This window comes from Hypanus sabinus, chromosome 15 (assembly GCF_030144855.1).
Source record: "Hypanus sabinus isolate sHypSab1 chromosome 15, sHypSab1.hap1, whole genome shotgun sequence".
NCBI lineage: Eukaryota > Metazoa > Chordata > Chondrichthyes > Myliobatiformes > Dasyatidae > Hypanus > Hypanus sabinus.
This window is the reverse complement of record NC_082720.1, coordinates 13107175-13124914: the sequence shown is the minus strand read 5'-3', so window position 1 is coordinate 13124914 and position 17740 is coordinate 13107175. Positions and strand designations below refer to the sequence as shown.

The window sequence follows — 17740 nt, the reverse complement described above, 5'->3', positions numbered from 1 at the left end:
GGAGCCTAGGCAACATGCATAAAATGCAGAAGGAACTCAGCAGGCCAGACAGTATCTATGGAAATGAGTAAACAATTAATGTTTTGGGCCATGGCGCTTTCCCGGGATTGGAAAAAAAGATGAGGTTGGACCAAGAAGATGGGGGAGTGGAGGAAGAATTACAAGGTGGTAGGTGATAGGTGAAACCAAGAGAGGAGGAGAGGTAAAGTAAAGCGCTGGGAAGTTGATTGGTGAAAGAAATAAAGGGCAGTAGAAGGGAGAACCTAACAGGACAGAGTAGAGGACCATGGAAGGAAGGGAAAGGGGAGGAGCAGCAGACGGAGGTGATGGGCAAGTAAGGGGGAGACAAGGAGAGAGGGGGAAATGGGAATGAGGGAGGCCATGGACCGACTGTTCAGAATGGGAAATGGAATTGAAATGGGTAACCACTGGACGATGCCATGTTTTCTGGTGGATGGAGCATAGGTGCTTGGCGAAGCAGCTTCCCAGTCTACATCAGGTCTCACATATATACCGGAGGCCACACCGGGAACACTGGAAATGGATATAACTCAATGCATAGAATTAGGAATTAGCAAACAGCAGATGATCCCAACAGCCTCACAGGTGCAGTATCATCTCACCTGGAAAAACAGTTTGGGGCCTGAATGGTAATGAGGGAGCAGGTGTAGGGGCAGGTATGCACTTGTTCCACTTATAAGGTTAAGTACCAGGAGGGAGATCACTGGGGAGGGATGAGTGGGCAAGGGAGTCAAAAATTTCCCCCCCCCCCATTTCAATTCTAATTCTCATTCCCATTCCAACATGCCAGTCCATGGCCTTGTCTATCACTGCGATGAAGCACACTCCGGTTGGAGGAGCAACACCTTATATTCCATCTGGGTAGCCTCCAACCTGATGGCATAAACATCGATTTCTCAAACTTCCCCTTCACCTTTTCCCCCATTCCCATTTCCCTCTCTCTCCTTACCTGCCCATCACCTCCCTCTGGTGCTCCTCCCCATTCCCTTTCTTCCATGGTCTTTTACTCTTTCCTATCAGTTTCTCCCTTCTGCAACCCTTTATCACTTTAACCAATCAACTCCCCTGCTCTTTACTTCACCCCTCCCACTCCAGTTTCACCTATCACCTTGTACATCTTCCTCTCCTGTCCCACCTCCTTGTCCTGACTTTACATCTTTTTTTTGAGTCTGGATGAAGGATCTTGGCCTGAAACATTGACTGTTTACTCTTTTCCATAGACAAGACTGGCGTGCTGAATTTCTCCAGTATCTTGTGTGCGTTGCTTTGGATTTCCAGCATCAGCAGATTTTCTTGTGTTTGTGCTGCTGAGGAGCCTAGCATAAGTTTCAAAAATGATTCCCCACAAGAGGTAATGTAAATGCCCATTCACAGCTAACGGACTTTAATCAACATGAGAAGGTCTGCAGGTGCTGGAAATCAAAGGCAACACACACAAAATGCTGGAGGAATGATTTTTATAAATAGCATTTGATTCTATGGAGTTGAGATTGATTGGTCATCTCTGCGGGTTTATTAACTTAAATCCCATTTCTGTCACAGCAAAACAATTCTAATTCTACGCATTGGATTATATCCATTTCCAGTACATTCCAAGTACAGACAGCTTTGAAATATTCTACACTTCCCGTCACCTGGGGAAGAGGATATACAGAAATCAGTCATATGGCAAGACACTCTCCAGGTCCCCCTCCCTGACCTATTAGGGTTACCCTGTTGCTTTGACTCCAATGGCATCTTGAAGGTTTGATCACCACACATCAAGCTTTCCTGGCATGAATACATTACAGAATGTGCTAAGGTGATAATGGCTGTGTGCACCAATTGATCATTGCGGCAAGGTGGTCCACCTGTCTTTCTCTTTCCTATTTTCCAGGTATTGGGGTGATCAGTATTGAACGTGCCTACCCATTAACGTTGGGATCCAATATTGGCACCACTACCACTGCAGTTTTGGCAGCTCTGGCCAGCCCAGGTGACATGTTACCAAGTGCTTTCCAGGTAAAGGCAACATTACCCACTTTATTTTGTGGCTCAGACTTCTGTGATCAACACAAATATCATGCTTTACATAAGAACATACAGTTGATTTAAAAATGTCCTCTCCTCTGCCTCTCCTACACTATTGGCGCATTCTTGGGCAAGAGTGAATTTGCACATAATATTCATTATGTTCTGGCACCTTATACAATAGGCAACATTTATTTGTGATCCTTTGTGGGTATTGAGCACTGGAGTGCAGATACATGTGAGATTATCACACCCAATCCCTAAATATTTCTGACCAACAGTGGTGATGGGATAACTTGCTTTAGTACACGTAGTTCTTCAGTTCTATGTATTAGAGTGGCTCACTTATTTCGACTTGCTTGAGGAAATGAATGTAACTGAATGAATGTCCAATTTTGAGTATGTCTTAAAACAGAGAAAACTTACAGCACAATGCAGGCCCTTCAGCCCACAAAGTTGTGCCGAACATGTCCCTACCTTAGAAATTTCTAGGCTTACCTATAGCCCTCTATTTTACTAAGCTCCATGTACCTATCCAAAAGTCTCTTAAAAGACCCTATCGTATCCGCCTCCACCATCGTTGCTGGCAGCCCATTCCATGCACTCACCACTCTCTGAGTAAAAAACTTACCCCTGACATCTCCTCTATACCTACTCCCTAGCACCTTAAACCTGTGACAACCATTTCAGCCCTGGGAAAATGCCTCTGAACCATCCACATGATCAATGCTTCTCATCATCTTATACACCTCTATCAGGTCAACTCTCATCATCTGTCGCTCCAAGGAGAAAAGGCCGAGTTCATTCAGCCTAAACTCATAAGACATCCTCCCCAATCCAGGCAACATCCCTGTAAATCTCCTCTGCACCCTTTCTATGGTTTCCACATCCTTCCTGTAGTGAGGGGACCAGAACTGAGCACAATACTCAAAGTGGGGTATGACCAGGGTCCTATATAGCTACAACATTACCTCTCAGCTCCTAAATTCAATTCCACGATTGATGAAGGCCAATACACTGTACACCTTCTTAGCCACAGACTCAACCTACACAGCTGCTTTGAGCGTCCTATGGACTCGGGCCCCAAGATCCCTCTGATCCTCCACACTGCCAAGAGTCTTACCATTAATACTATATTCTGCCATCATATTTGACCTACCAAAATGAACCACTTCACACTTAACTGGATTGAACTCCATCTGCCACTTCTTAGCCCAGTTTTGCATCCTATCAATGTGCCGTTGTAACCTCTGACAGCCCTCCACACTATCCACAACACTCCCAACCTTTGTGTCATCAGCAAACTTACTAACCCATCCCTCCACATCCTCATCCAGGTCATTTATAAAAATCATGAAGTGTAATGGTCCCAGAATAGATCCCTGAGGCACACCTCTGGTGACCGACCTCTATGCAGAATATGACGCATCTACAGCCACTCTTTGCCTTCTGTGGGCAAGCCAGTTCAAGATCCACAAAGCAAAGTCCCCCTTGGTCCCCATGCCTCCTTACTTTCTCAATAAGCTTTGCATGGGATACCTTATCAAATGCCTTGCTGAAATCCATATACACTACATCTACTGCTCTTCCTTCATCAATGTGTTTAGTCACATCCTCAAAAAATTCAATCAGGCTCGTAAGGCACGATCTGCCCTTGACAAAGCCATGCTGACTATTCCTAATCATATTATATTTCTCTAAATGTTCATAAATCCTGCCTCTCAGGATCTTCTCCATCAGCTCACTGGTCTATAATTTCCTGGGCTATCTGTACTCGCTTTCTTGAACAAAGGAACAACATCTGCAACCCTCCAATCCTCCGGAACCTCTCCTGTCCCAATTGATGATACAAAGATCATCGCCAGAGGCTCAGTAATCTCCTCCCTCGCCTCCCACAGTAGCCTGGTATACATCTCATGTGGTCCAGGTGACTTACCCAACTTGATGCTTTCCAAAAGCTCCAGCACATCCTCTTTCTTAATATCTACATGTTCAAGCTTTTCAGTCTGCTGCAGGTCATCACTACAATCACTAAAATCCTTTTTCATAGTGGATACTGAAGTAAAGTATTCATTAAGTATCTCTGCTATTTCCTCTGGTTCCATACACACTTTCCCACAGTCACATTCTTTCACCTCTTATCCTCCTGCACTTCAAATACTTGCAGAATACCTTGTGGTTTTCCTTAATCCTGCCCGCCAAGGCCTTCTCATGGCCCTTTCTAGTTCTCCCAATTTCCTTCTTAAGCTCCTTCCTACTAGCCTTATAATCTTCTAGATCTCTAAAATTACCTAGATCTCTGAACATTTTGTAAGCTTTTCTTTTCTTCTTGACTAGATTTATTACAGCCATTGTACACCATGGTTCCTGTACCCTACCATAACTTCCCTGTCTCATTGGAATGTACCTATGCAGATCTCCACACAAATATCCCCTGAACATTTGCCACATTTCTCCTGTACTTTTCCCTGAGAACTTCTGTTTCCAATTTAAGCTTCCAATTTCCTGCCTGATAGCCTCATAATTCTCCTTACTCCAACTTGTCTGTTCCTATCTCTCTCCAATGCTATTCTAAAGGAGATAGAATTATGATCACTATCTCCAAAATGCTCTCCCACTAGAGATCTGACACCTGACCAGGTTCATTTCCCAATACCAAATAGAGTACAGCATCTCCTCTTGTGGGTTTATCTACATATTGTGTCAAGAAACCTTCTGAACACACCTAACAAACTCCACCCCATCTAAACCCCTTGTTCTAGGGAGATGCCAATCGATATTTGGGAAATTAAAATCTCCCATCACGACAACTCTGTTATTATTACACCTTTCCAGGATCTGTTTCTCTATCTGCTCCTCAATATCCCTGTTACTATTGGGCGGCCTATAAAAAACACCCAGTAAAGTTATTGACCCCTTCCTTTTCCTGACCTCCAATCCCTCCGTGGCATCCACCATTTCTGCAGCCATGACACTATCTCTGATTAACAGTGCCACACCCCCACCACTTTTGCCTCCCTCCCTGTCCTTTCTGAAACATCTAAAACCCGGCACTTGAAGTAACCATTCCTGTCTTTGAGCCATCAAGTCTCTGTAATGGCCACCACTTCACATCTCCAGTTACTGATCCATGCTCTAAGCTCATCTGCTTTGTTCACAACAGTCCTTGCGTTAAAATAGACGTATCTCAAATGCGTCCCTTCTCTGTCACCTGCCTATCCTCCCTGTTGTACTGTCTACAAGCTTTCTCTATTTGTGTGCCAACCTCCTCTTCCCCAGTCTCTTCAGTTCAGTTCCCATCCCCCAACAATTGTAGTTTAAACTCTCCCCAGTAGCCTTAACAAACTTCCCGGCCAGGATATTGATCTCCCTGGAACCTCCCTCTCCCTCCCCCAAGTGCAACCCATCTGTATTGTACAGGTCACACCTGCCCCAAAAGAGGTCCCAATGATCCAGAAATCTGAATCCCTGCCCTCTGTTCCAATCCCTCAGCCACACATTTATATTCCACCTCATTTTATTCCAATTCTTACTGTTGTATGGCACAGGCAGTTATCCTGAGATTATTACCTTTGCGGTCCTGCTTCCTAACTTCCTTTCTAACTCCTTGTAGTCTTTTTTCAGGACCTCTTCCCTTTTCCTACCTATGCCATTGGTAAAAATATGTACCACGACCTCTGGCTGTTCCCCCCCCCCCCACTGCAGGATATCTTGGACGCGATCTGAAGCATCCCAGACCCTGGCACCTGGGAGGCAAACTACCATCCGAGTTTCTTTCCTGCGTCCACAGAATAGCCTGTCTGAACCCCTGACTATAGAGTCCCCTATCACTACTGCCTTCCTCTTCCATTCCCTACCCTTCTGAGCCACAGGACCAGACTCTGTGCCAGAGGCACGACCACTGTCACTTCCCCCAGGTAGGCTGTCCACACCACCCCCCCCCCCCCCGCCTCCAGCAGTACTCAAACAGAAGTACTTATTGTCAAGGGGTACGTCCACAGGGGTACTCTCTAGTACCTGACTCTTCCCTTTTCCCCTCCTGACTGTGACCCACTTGTCTGTCTCCCATGGCCCTAGTGTGACCACCTGCCTGTAATTCCTCTCTATCACCTCTTCGCTCTTCCTGACCAGGCAAAGGTCATTGAGCTGCATCTCCAGTTCCCTAACTCGGTCCCTCAGGAGCTGCAGCTCAACACACTGGGTGCAGATATGGCCATCCAGGAGGCTGGGAGACTCCAGGAACTCCCACATCTGACACCGAGCACAGAATGCTGGCCTCACACACGTACTTCCTTCTTTCCGCAAATAACACCGATAAACCTACCTCACCTCGTCCCGTTACCGCCTAAGCCCGTTGATCCAAAGCCCTATCACTCTGCTGCCTCTCACTCCACTACCCACTCCGAACGCTGACCGTTGGATATGACAGTCTTCTTTTCAAACCTTTCACGTTCTACTGGCTGACGTCACGCACCAGTGCAGTCTTGCCTCTCTTTTACCCCGAGTGGTAAAAACTGCCTTGGCTCCTAAAATCAGCCGTTCATTTGCAATCTTATTGTTCTGAATTTTAAAAAAAATGATTTTGTTCATGATTTCTTGACCTTTAAAGCTGATAAACTCTAAACTCTAAGGGATGTAGAGGATTGCATGTTTGAACGATTGAAATAAACTAGTCAATCCAGTGGGGAAGCACAGTGGAGAAGCTTTGCATCTCCATTGTCCTGAGATCAATCCAAATCTCCAGTGTTGTTTGTGCAAAATCTTTATGTTCTTTCTGTGTCCTTTGTGAGTTTCCACCAGGTGCTCTAGTTTCCTTCAAATCCCAAAGATGAGGTAGTAGGTTTATTGCCCACTGTAAATTACCACCTAAAATAGGTAAGTTGCATAGGGGAATTGAAGGGCAGGTGAGAGAATAAACTGCGGTGAGGAAATAAGGAAGGAGGAGTGGGACTAGTGCCAGTCATTATGGAGTTGATAGGTCAAATGGCCTCCGCCAACATTATGGCAAATAATGATTAAAAATATATTAAAGAAATTAATTTTAAAATTATATAAAGAAAGATCAGAAAAAAACAACAAAATAATAGCTAACCCTTTTCCATCCTAAACTTCAGGTCATGAACCCTCACATAATATTCTAATCTTCTTACAACACTAAAGAGGCCATTTGGCCCATTGAGTTTATCCTGGCTGTCTCCACATTCTCATCAATCTCATTCCCTCACATATTACCTGTAACCTACTCTCTCTTACGTGTCCATCAACTCCATCGTGGTACCCCCACCACTACCCACAATAAGGGTAATTTTAACACCAGGCCTTATTATTGTTATGTAGTTTGCTATATATTGCAGCCTTTCTCCATAATGGAAGTACTATTCACAGTAACAACTTTAACTGATTTAATTGTGGCTTTAGTTGTACTGACAACAAATTATATTCATTTTGTTTTGCTTTTCAGATTGCCCTTTCCCATTTCTTTTTCAATATTGCCGGGATAATACTTTGGTACCCAATTCCAATCACCCGCTTCCCTATCCGCATGGCAAAAATCTTGGGAGAACGAACTGCCAAGTACCGTTGGTTTGCTGTTTTATATCTGATCATCTGCTTCCTGCTCCTCCCTTCGCTAATCTTTGGCCTCTCCATGGCTGGTTGGCAGGTTCTGATAGGCGTAGGTGCCCCATTTGTGGGCATACTCATCTTCATTGGCATCACCAACGTCTTGCAGGCGCGCAGTCCCAGGTATCTGCCTAAAAAACTCCAGTCATGGGACTTCCTCCCTATCTGGATGCATTCCTTGAAGCCCATGGACCGTGTAATAACCAATGCTGCTCTCTGCTGCACAGACCACTGCATTTGTGCAGACAAGAGAGAAATACGGGAGAGCACCAGCCACACTGAGCTATCATCACAGATGAAGGTGAAGACAGCCTGTGACAATCCAACCATTGCCTACCTGGAGGATATTTCCATTGGAGCCTCATCACCCATATTAAACAGATTGCCAGTGCTGGACATCACAAAGCTGTAGCACCACACTGACTTTCCCAGTTTCCTTTAATATTTTCATGAATTACAGAGTCCTTCCTTCTTTCTGTCCTCCTCCTTTTCCTTATCTTTCTCCCACCCCCTTTTCTGACCACCCTTTGCCTACCAAGTCTTATCTTAGACAATACAAATACACCCTTACTCTTTATAGGCCATTTGTTCTTCTCTTCCAGATGAATTCACCTGGAAGTGACTGTCAAATCATTAGAAGAACATACATCTGCTACTCATCACACTCAAATGCTTCTGTTAAAAGAACAAATCAGGGAACGTTGACAGATCCAGAGAACATCTGGCTGATTGGCTGCTCATAAGCAAGTGCTTCCAGCTATCCCTCCCCTATCTAAAAGACTGTTTTCTGTCACTTCCAATGTTTATTTTCACAAATAGTAAACAAATATTCAAAGGAAATTAATGTAACCACATAATTCAACGCTTTAATCTCCCGATGACTTTTCTGGTTGTTCACAGGAGATTAACCCATAATTCCCTAAGACTCCAGGATGATTCTGGTAACCAGCTGATATTAACTTCTAACACTCGTGACGTAACTACATCTGCAAGTACTTGCAGACTACCCACCCATTCCAGCTCATGTCAACTCTCATTGAACTGATTAGGCTGATATCAAAAACATGGGAAGAGAGCAAGAGATGGTTGCTATTGGGGAAAAAGGGATATTGTATGCAATAGGTAGGACTCATCCATCAACCCTATGCTGGAAGTATTAATCTATTAAGAAAATTGAGTGGAGTATTAGGAGTAATTTCAGGTCTGACTTCCTCAATTGATGTTCATTTATTCCTCCCAATGTTATGATCCTTCACTCGCACTAAATAGTCAAACATTTTTGATACAAGTGAGTTCAATGCCCAGGTTAAGTCACCCATCTTTTCACACTTTTCAGTCTATGGTAACAGATCCCCATCTGAGACAGTTCTGATTACAGGCTAGAAATTGTCTGAGAAGGACAACATTGGATAATAGTCCTTTCTAAACAATAGATAAACATTGGACTGCCTTCTTTTCAAGGCTCTCCTTCCAGTATAATGTCTTGCTTGTCAGAAATCAATAAGGCAAGTGGCCTAATTTATCATGTTTCCAATTCCCTCTTCATTAAGCAAGTGACTGGTATAATAGGAAATGGGGTCAGGCATACCAATTTGTTCACTCAACCATCCAATTCCCTTCAGGCAAGAATCTTTTCAATGAGTCAGAATCACTTCAAGTCTGACATACATTGGACCAATAAATTAAGTTCTTTTTCTTGAAGTACTCTGCATTCTCTTGAAAATGTTGAGGGATATAAATACTTGCCTTTCCTGAGCAGTTTTACATTAATCAGTCCAGTCCTATATGCCTGTTTGAATATTGTTACATATATTGTCAGCAATTTTTGTACTTTATACAGATATAGAGGCTTTTGTTTGAAGTCTTTCTATCTTTTACTTGGTGCCATTATGATATATGGAACAATAAACCACTGAATTTCAATTGAGTAGATATTCTACAAATCATCCTGAATACATACAAACATCTGATGATGCAATTCCACCTTCCCCCCCCCCCCACTGAAGTGATGGAGATTCGACTTACACCATCTGAACAATAATCTGTCAAAGGGAGGCATCTTTTCCGACAAGCTACAGGCAGCAGGTGAATGTGAAAGCTTATCACAGTGAAACCAAACCCAGCTCTTGATTAGCTTCTTTCTGGCTGACCTGACTTTCTGAGGTAACAATTAACTACCATAATGAAGAACAATAACTTCCAAATTATCTCCTTGAAGTTTTCAGGTCTATGCTAGATTAAGCGTATACCAACGCCGATATGAAAAGAACATGTTGACACAATGTCAAACAGATCTTAATAACACTTCCATTTACATTGTTTCTTATGTTGAAATTACCTGGAGAATTCACATTTTTGATCTGGTCAGGCAGGCATTATGCCCCAGCAGTGGTCTTCAGAATTAGGTTGGATGTGTATTTAAATGATGGTTGCAGAAGATCAAATGTTGGTCTTGTCCTTGGAAGAACTACCAGCCCATCCTTAAATGACAAAGTGTAGAGTGCTACAGACCAATTACTAGTGAATAGAATTAGTACTGACAGGATTTTAATTGGCACAGAGGGTAAAAAGACCTGTTTCTGTGCTATACGTCTCTATGATTCCTGAAGTAGTGCTATGAGTTCTTTACCAAGGTTGCTGGACCAGCCTATGTTTCAATACCATACCTTCCACAGTACTATACTAGAATGTTAACCCATATGTGTTCAAGCTGGATGTGAGGCACTTCACTCAGCAACTTATCAAACTGTTAGGTTCTGTGACACTGCCATACATTTCACATCCTCACAAGCATTGACTGGTCCCATTAAACTTAATTCATCAATAATACCGCGATACATCTAATAAATAAACTTCAAATTTTTCTCATTCAAAAATATTCTTTATTCATGTGTAGGAAGGACCAGTAGTGCTTTGCAAACATTGTGTATCTGTGTTTAGCACTACCAGAATTTAGCAGTATTTTACAAACCTTTCAATGGACTTAAATGGGATAGAACTGCAGCTGGACATGGGTGCTACTTGAAAACTGATCTACTGCCATTGAATGGAGTTTAGGCAGAGATGAAAAAGCATATTCCCTGTTTCCAGTCAGCGCCTGTTGTGCTGTTCACTCGTCCCTGACGTGTTAGTTTCCTGGCATCACATAGCTAACCAGCACAACCTGAAGGTAATTGCATAAGAATCAGGACAACAAAACAGAATTTAAAGACATTATTGTTAACAAAAACCTTAGTGTTGAACAAAATGAAAAAAACATTGGTAAAAATATCTTGAGGAGCTTCAGAAGTTTGTTGTATATTCCTGATAGATCCAACAAATTATTAGCCTTCTACATGCACCCTTCAAGGTTCATAAAATATTGTGCACACTTTCCTTTGAGAATTTTATTATAGATTTCTTTCTACCAGATTGCACCAACAGCACCTCCCAAATCCACAACCATTTCCTTTAAAAAGGAGAAGGCTTGCAATTCTATATGCTCCCATCTCATTCCACCCCTGTTCTGAACTGTTGCTATATTGCCTGTCCTTCATCATTTCTGGGTCCTAGTCATGGAACTCTCTCCCCAGAATCACTGCGAGGGCTTTGTCACCAGAAATTCTGAAGTGGTTAATGATGGTACCTCATGAGTCATTAAAGATGTACAATAAAACCTGATTTAGCCAAAGAAACTCAGATTATGAAAATGGATAAATGAACAAAAACTTACATGTATGGTTAATAATATTAACACAAAGTTAAAAAACCTTCTCTTCAAGCTTGAGCATCTCACTTGTCTCCCATCTTCTACAAAGAATAAACTGGTCATCCAAGCATCTTAGCCTGGCCAGTGGCATAGTGGCATTACCCTGAACTGTGAGGCAAGTTGTTATGGATTCAAATGCGACCATGCTTTCCATCTGGATGGGGTTTAGCGTCAAGGTAGCAACTCAAAAAATGCTAAGGAAACAGTAAGGTTGCCACCTGATGCATCACATGTGCAGAAAGGAACAACAACAACATCCAAACATCTAGAGCAATGGTCTTTCCTGAAGCAAGGTCCATCAGTCACTCAATCGCTCCCTGTACTTGTTGAACTCCCCATTGGCACCCACTTGCTTTATAGAAAACACCCAAAAGATTAAATAGTATTTATTTAATCGTGGTCGCGATTTTGATCAAATTCTTTTCTTGACTCTGATATGAAACATTTCCATTGTGGGTTTGAGGTAGGAATTAATACTTTAATCCCTTCACTCTGAGGTCATGAACTCTACAGGCACTGGTACTCACCATTTAACCAAGTAGGTCCTTCCTCCATTGCCAGTCCAGACACGACTAGATAGATATCACTGTAGGATCTGCACTGTAGGAGGATATCAGAGCTGGAAAATATCTAGAGCCGTTGCTGCAGACTAGAGGCCCCAAAGGTAAGTGCAGATCCATCTTCAGCCTCCACAATCAATGGAGGATTTCAATTTCCCCAGACGACTTGTCTTGCTTGTGGTGCTACTGTGGCACATCCTGGGAAGGGTGAGTATATTGGCCATGGAGGCTGGGGAATGCACTTATAGTTTCTCCTCCAATGAAAACAGCACTCCTCATCCAATACTTTGCTCAAGCAGCTTACCTTTAAATTCCCGATCAGAGAGGAATTAGAGGTGTTTCCTAACAGGTTCATTAATGACTTAATGAAAAGTATGCATTTGGTGTCAAGGTTCCTTTTGCCCTTTGGCTGATACCTTAATAAAGTTCAAAACCTTTAGGAAATAAGATTTTAATTATTGAGGGTGATATCAGCGACTGAACCATCTGCTAACGTACAAGATAGGGCATGCACAGTGAGGAGAGTAGAGATGGGGAGAAAGTCAGAACAAGCTCCCCAGAAGGACCTTGTTCTTTGAGAAAGTTTGCAAATAGGCCTTTTAGCATTTGTAACCTTATGCATTTCCTCAAAATCACTTTTGTGCCCTCAGCTGGTATGAGCAGAAGTATACAATAAGCCATAGGAATAGCCACATTTATCGTGCCCTCAGGCAGCTCTCAATCCTGAAGCTTTATTTTCTAGTTGAAGATGCTGTCTTTTGATTGAATATCAAAATGCCTTTTCCTAATCTCCTCAACCTCACCCCACATGGATAATAAATGAGCCCACACCATTCTTTGTCCAAGGGTTGGCAAGCTCTCCCCAGCCTAAACAACATTTATCCCTTCACACACACAAGTAGTAGAGATTCATCGCTCATGTCAACTTAGTACTGGCTGTTGGTTTAATTCATTCCAGCAGTGGTATCACATTAGAAATATGGCACTGGCCATGAAAATCTTGTCCTGAAAACATGAAAGCCACTTTATAAATACAGATTATTTTTTTCTCTATCCACATGTCAATATAATACTGGACAATGGACCAATGAATGATTTAAGACAACATCTTTATAATGTGTAATTTGATGTACACCGTATCTATTTCTGGTTCTGTCATTCATTATAATGCAATATTGCCAAATTACCTGACACCCTTCAACAGCTGCATTGTAATTTGCAGCATTTAGTGTTAGAGGTAGATTAGACACAATAAATTCAGGCATTAGATTGGAGTAATTGAAAACTTCTGTGCTTTGCTTTTGAAGGTAGAATAGGTGCTAATATTCAATGTGAACAACCCAATGAAAGCAATGTGTAATATCCAGAAGGGGAAATCAGCCGAGTATTTTTAAAAGGAATTGTGTTTTTTTGGCTGTATTTAGTGTTTATAATATGATAATTTAAAGGAATGAATGGAATCACAAGTGGCCGAGGAAGAATATTGAAATACATCTAGTCTGAATCTTTGTATGACTATGTACATTTATTTCGCAACACACTGTATTCTTTATAAAAAAATAAATTTATTTACCCTTTATAAAAAGTGCTGAGGTTTGGAAAATTGATCCCCATGTTCCCAGACAGCATAGTAGCACATCAAGTAGAAATCCTGCCTCACAGCTCCAGCAACATGTCCAATTCGATTCTGGACTTAGGTGCTGTCTGCGGGCAGTTTGCATGTTCTTTATTTGACACAATCAGTGTCCTGTGGGTGTTTGAGTTTAGACCATAAGATATAGGAGCAGAATTTGGTCATTTGGCCCATTGTGTCTGCTCTGCCATTTTATCATGGCTGATCCATTTTCTCTGTCAGCCCCAATCAGCTGTTGTCTCCCCGTATCCCTTCATGCCCTGACCAATTAAAAATCTATCAACCTCTGCCTTAAATATACCCAGTAGATTAGCCACCACAGCTGTCCATGTCAACAAATTCCACTGATTCACCACTCACTGGCTAAAGAAAATTTCTCCTCATCGCCATTCTAAAAGGATGCCCCTCTATTCTGCCCCTATCATAAGGGTGAGGACAGAGTGCAAGTTTGCAGAAAACAGTTGCCCAGTCTGTGCTTAGTCTCACTGAGGTAGAGGAGGCCACATCGAGAGAACTGAGTCCAATAAACAAGATTGGAGGAGGTGCAAGCACCTGGAAGGGTTGTTTTGAGGCTTGTTTGATGCAGTATATGTGGGACATTCGGCTGCTAGATCTCGTATGGTTCCAGTGGAAAGGGCCTGGGGAGGGAGAGCAATACTTAAATTAGGTGTTGGTTCTGCTAATTTTTATCCAAAGGTTCTTTCGAAGCCTTATTGAGTGCCATAAGAACAAAGAAATTGTGGTTGTCTTATACAAAATTATCTCAGACTAGGAAGATAAGACATTCCAGTGATAACAATTAAACTATGCAATAGCCACATTCAAGTAGCATGACACCTGCTACAGAAAAACTAAGAAGCTTCTAGAAAAATACAGAATCAGCTATACTAAAAGTACTGGAAAATTCACTGAACAATTACATGTGTATAGGTTATTATAGAGAAATGTAAACAAGCACAGGAAAGATTAATCTACGAGAAAAATAACGATTTTATACTGTAATCCAACATAGAAACATAGAAAATCTGCAGCTCAATACAGGCCCTTCAGCCCACAAAGCTGTGCCGAACATATCCTTACTTTAGAACTACCCACAGCCCTCTATTTTTCTAAGCTCCATGCACCTATCCAGGAGTTTCTTAAAAGACCCTATCGTATCCGCCTCCACCACCACCGCCGGCAGCCCATTCCATGCACTCATCAAGTTCGTTTCTAAATCACATACTTAGAATCAATACCTTTGAAAATTCAGAGGCAGAAATCTTGCAGTATCTATGTTAAGTATTAAGCAATCAAAGATTCACTTCGAGTTATGCAAACATCAATGGTATTCATACGATTGTATCATAATCAGATAAATCATTTCATAAGTAGGTACACTATTAACAGGTGTACCCTGAGAGGTACACTCATATGGTTTCAGTAGTTCAGTTAATGATGCTCCTTATAAAAGTTCAGATTAGTATCAGAATTTTCTCCATGATCTCCATCAGCACAGGTGCATCCCAAGGTTGTGGGCTACCCCCCACTCTACTCTCTTTATACCTGTGAAGCCAAGCACAGCTCCAATGCTATATTTAAGTTTGCTAATGCCAGCACCGCAGTTGGCCAAAGCGGAAGGTGGTGATGAATGAACATATAGGAGGGAGACTGAAAATCTGGCTGAGTGGTGCCCTAACAACAACTTCTCACTCAATGCCAACAAGACCAAAGAGCAGATTATTGATTTCACTGTCTTTCAGAGGTCCATGAGCCAGTCCTCACTGGGAGATCAGAGCTGGAGAAAGGTTAGCCAATACAGTTTGAATTCCTTAGTGTTGTTATATTGGAGCATGTAAGTGCAATTACAAAGAAAGCACAGCACTTCTACTTCCTCAGGAGTTTGCCAAGATTCAACATGACATCTAAATCTTTAGTGAACTTCTATAGATATGTAGTGGAGAGTATATTGACTGGCTGCATCACAGCCAGGAATAGGAACAAGAATACCCTTGAATAGAAAATCCTGCAAAAATAATGGATACAGCCCAGTCCATCAAGGGTAAAGCCCCCTTCAACATTGAGCAGATTTACATGAAACACTGATAAAGCAAAGTGGCATCCATCATCAGGGAACCCCATGACTCAGGCCATGCTCTCTTCTCACAATTGCCATCAGGAAGCAGGTACAGGAGTTTCAGTATTCATACCACCAGATTTAGGAACACTTATTACACCTCAATCATTTTGCTCTTGAACCAAAGTGGTAACCACTTAAAGTCACTTGCCCCACAACAAAACTTCCAAGGACTCTTCATCTCATGTTCTCGAAACTTATTTATTATTATTTTGGTTTTTGTTTGCATTTGTACTGTTGTAGTCTTCTGCATTTTGGTTATTTGTCCGTCTTGTTGGGTATGGTCGTTCATGGTCTTTCACCATCTTTCATGAACTTTCATTCTATTGTACTTCTTGGATTTCCTGTGTATACTTCAGGCAGATGGGCTTGTCAGCCATGCTCATCTAGGAGAAGGAAAACTCTGATTTCAAACCTCTGCCACCTTGAGGTTATACCTATGCCTGGGGAAGGCTTCAGGAGTAAACTCCAGGGAAAAATCCGGAGCTGGAGTCCCTCAGGCAGTGCTAGGTTAAGTTCAAAGCTAATTGGCAACTCTTACAAAGCTGTGTTGGTTTCTGCTGTTCCTTTGGGTTCATCAGATCAGATACATGGAGCGGGGAAGCTTACTACATGGACAACTGCTTGCTCTCCATATTGTACTGCCCTGGCTTAAGCATCTAGACAACATGGTTGACCCTGACCACCAGCGGCCTTAGACTGCATATGCCTGCAAGAAATGGTGTATATGGTGATGTATATGTACTTTTATAACAAATTTACTTTGAAATAATTCAGATGTAAATTATGATAAGGACAAATGTTATGATTCAGAATATCAAGTAACCCTACCTTCCCTCTTTGATTTGATTCAATTAAAGACATCCCATCCATCAGGTAGATATATTTTAGCTGTATCTTTATGATTTGGATCAGATAAATCAATTATGTCTTCAGACTCTCAGGTATGTAAAGCACAGCACTCCTTGCCTGCAACTGCACATGCTGCTCTTTAACTGCTTAGACAAGATCTAATGCCATATGATTTTGGACAGCAGTCATATGTGTTGCAATAATTTCTGATGTTATTTTCTGCAGCATCACTATAAACTTCATGACCATTAGTTCATAACTTTGTTTGACATCTTCTGGCCAGTTATGATTTGCAAACTGTAGCCTAGCATCATAGGCATTGAGTCAGAGATCGCTAGCACATTAACCTCCGCGTTTTCTGTCTTTGTCGGGCACCACATTAGCCCATTTGCAGTGGCTAACATGTGTACTCTTGTCTTCAACTTTTACTGCTGAATTGATAGTCAGCAGCTCTTGATAAGGACCTTCCCAATGAGCACCCAAAAGCTACATATATAGTTTTGTGATCAGTACCCTCTCACCTAGAATTACAGAGTTATTGAATCATAGAGAAGTACAGCACAGAAACAGGTCCTTTGGCTCATCTAATCCATGCCAAAAACCATTCAAACTGCTTAGTTCCATTAACCTGCTTCAGCACCACAGCCCTCCATACCCCTGCTATCCATGTACCTTTCCATTCAAGTCAATGAGGCTGCTGGATTTCTGGGGTTTAGATGTTTCAAAAGGGTCAGGGAAGAAGATAAAAGAGGTGGAGAGTGACATTGCTAATCATGGATAATATTACAGCTGCAGAAAGAAAAGACTTTGTGGTGGGATTCTCAACTCAGTCAGTGTGGGTGGAAGTCAGAGATAGCAAGGGATTTTGATAAGGCTGTTATGAAGGCATATGTTATGTTGGGTGATTCAGTTCAATGCATGGAGTTCACGAACAACTATGAAGTGAATGATTAAGCATTCTGATTTTAATCAACTTTGTTGGTGGATACGTTGTGCTTGAAAGAACTTCAAAACTCCACTTTTAGATCCTGGTATTGGTGTGGTGAACTACATATACCTGTCTTGACACGCCCCCCCCCCCCCCCGGCTGACTGCTCCTGTGGCTCCTCCCACTAACCGTGGGTCCTCCCACAGACCCCATTATAAAGGCGATTGGGGCCTGAGCCCTGCCCTCAGTC

At 42.2% G+C, this 17740-nt stretch overlaps 1 protein-coding gene across 4 annotated transcripts in view; it reads left to right on the top strand.

Moving 5' to 3' along the window:
- LOC132405305 (sodium-dependent phosphate transport protein 2A-like) overlaps positions 1–17740 on the top strand; it is a 57434-nt gene that overhangs the window by 38834 nt on the left and 860 nt on the right. The window contains exons 12-13 of one of the 4 annotated variants that reach the window (XM_059990006.1): positions 1898–2022; positions 16292–16440. In XM_059990006.1, coding sequence (XP_059845989.1) covers positions 1898–2022; positions 16292–16408 — 242 coding nt within the window. In that variant the 3' untranslated portion in view covers positions 16409–16440. Of the gene's footprint in view, positions 1–1897; positions 2023–7492; positions 13547–16291; positions 16441–17740 lie in introns of those variants that run through there. The other 3 variants (XM_059990005.1, XM_059990004.1, XM_059990007.1) reach the window with 3 other exon arrangements.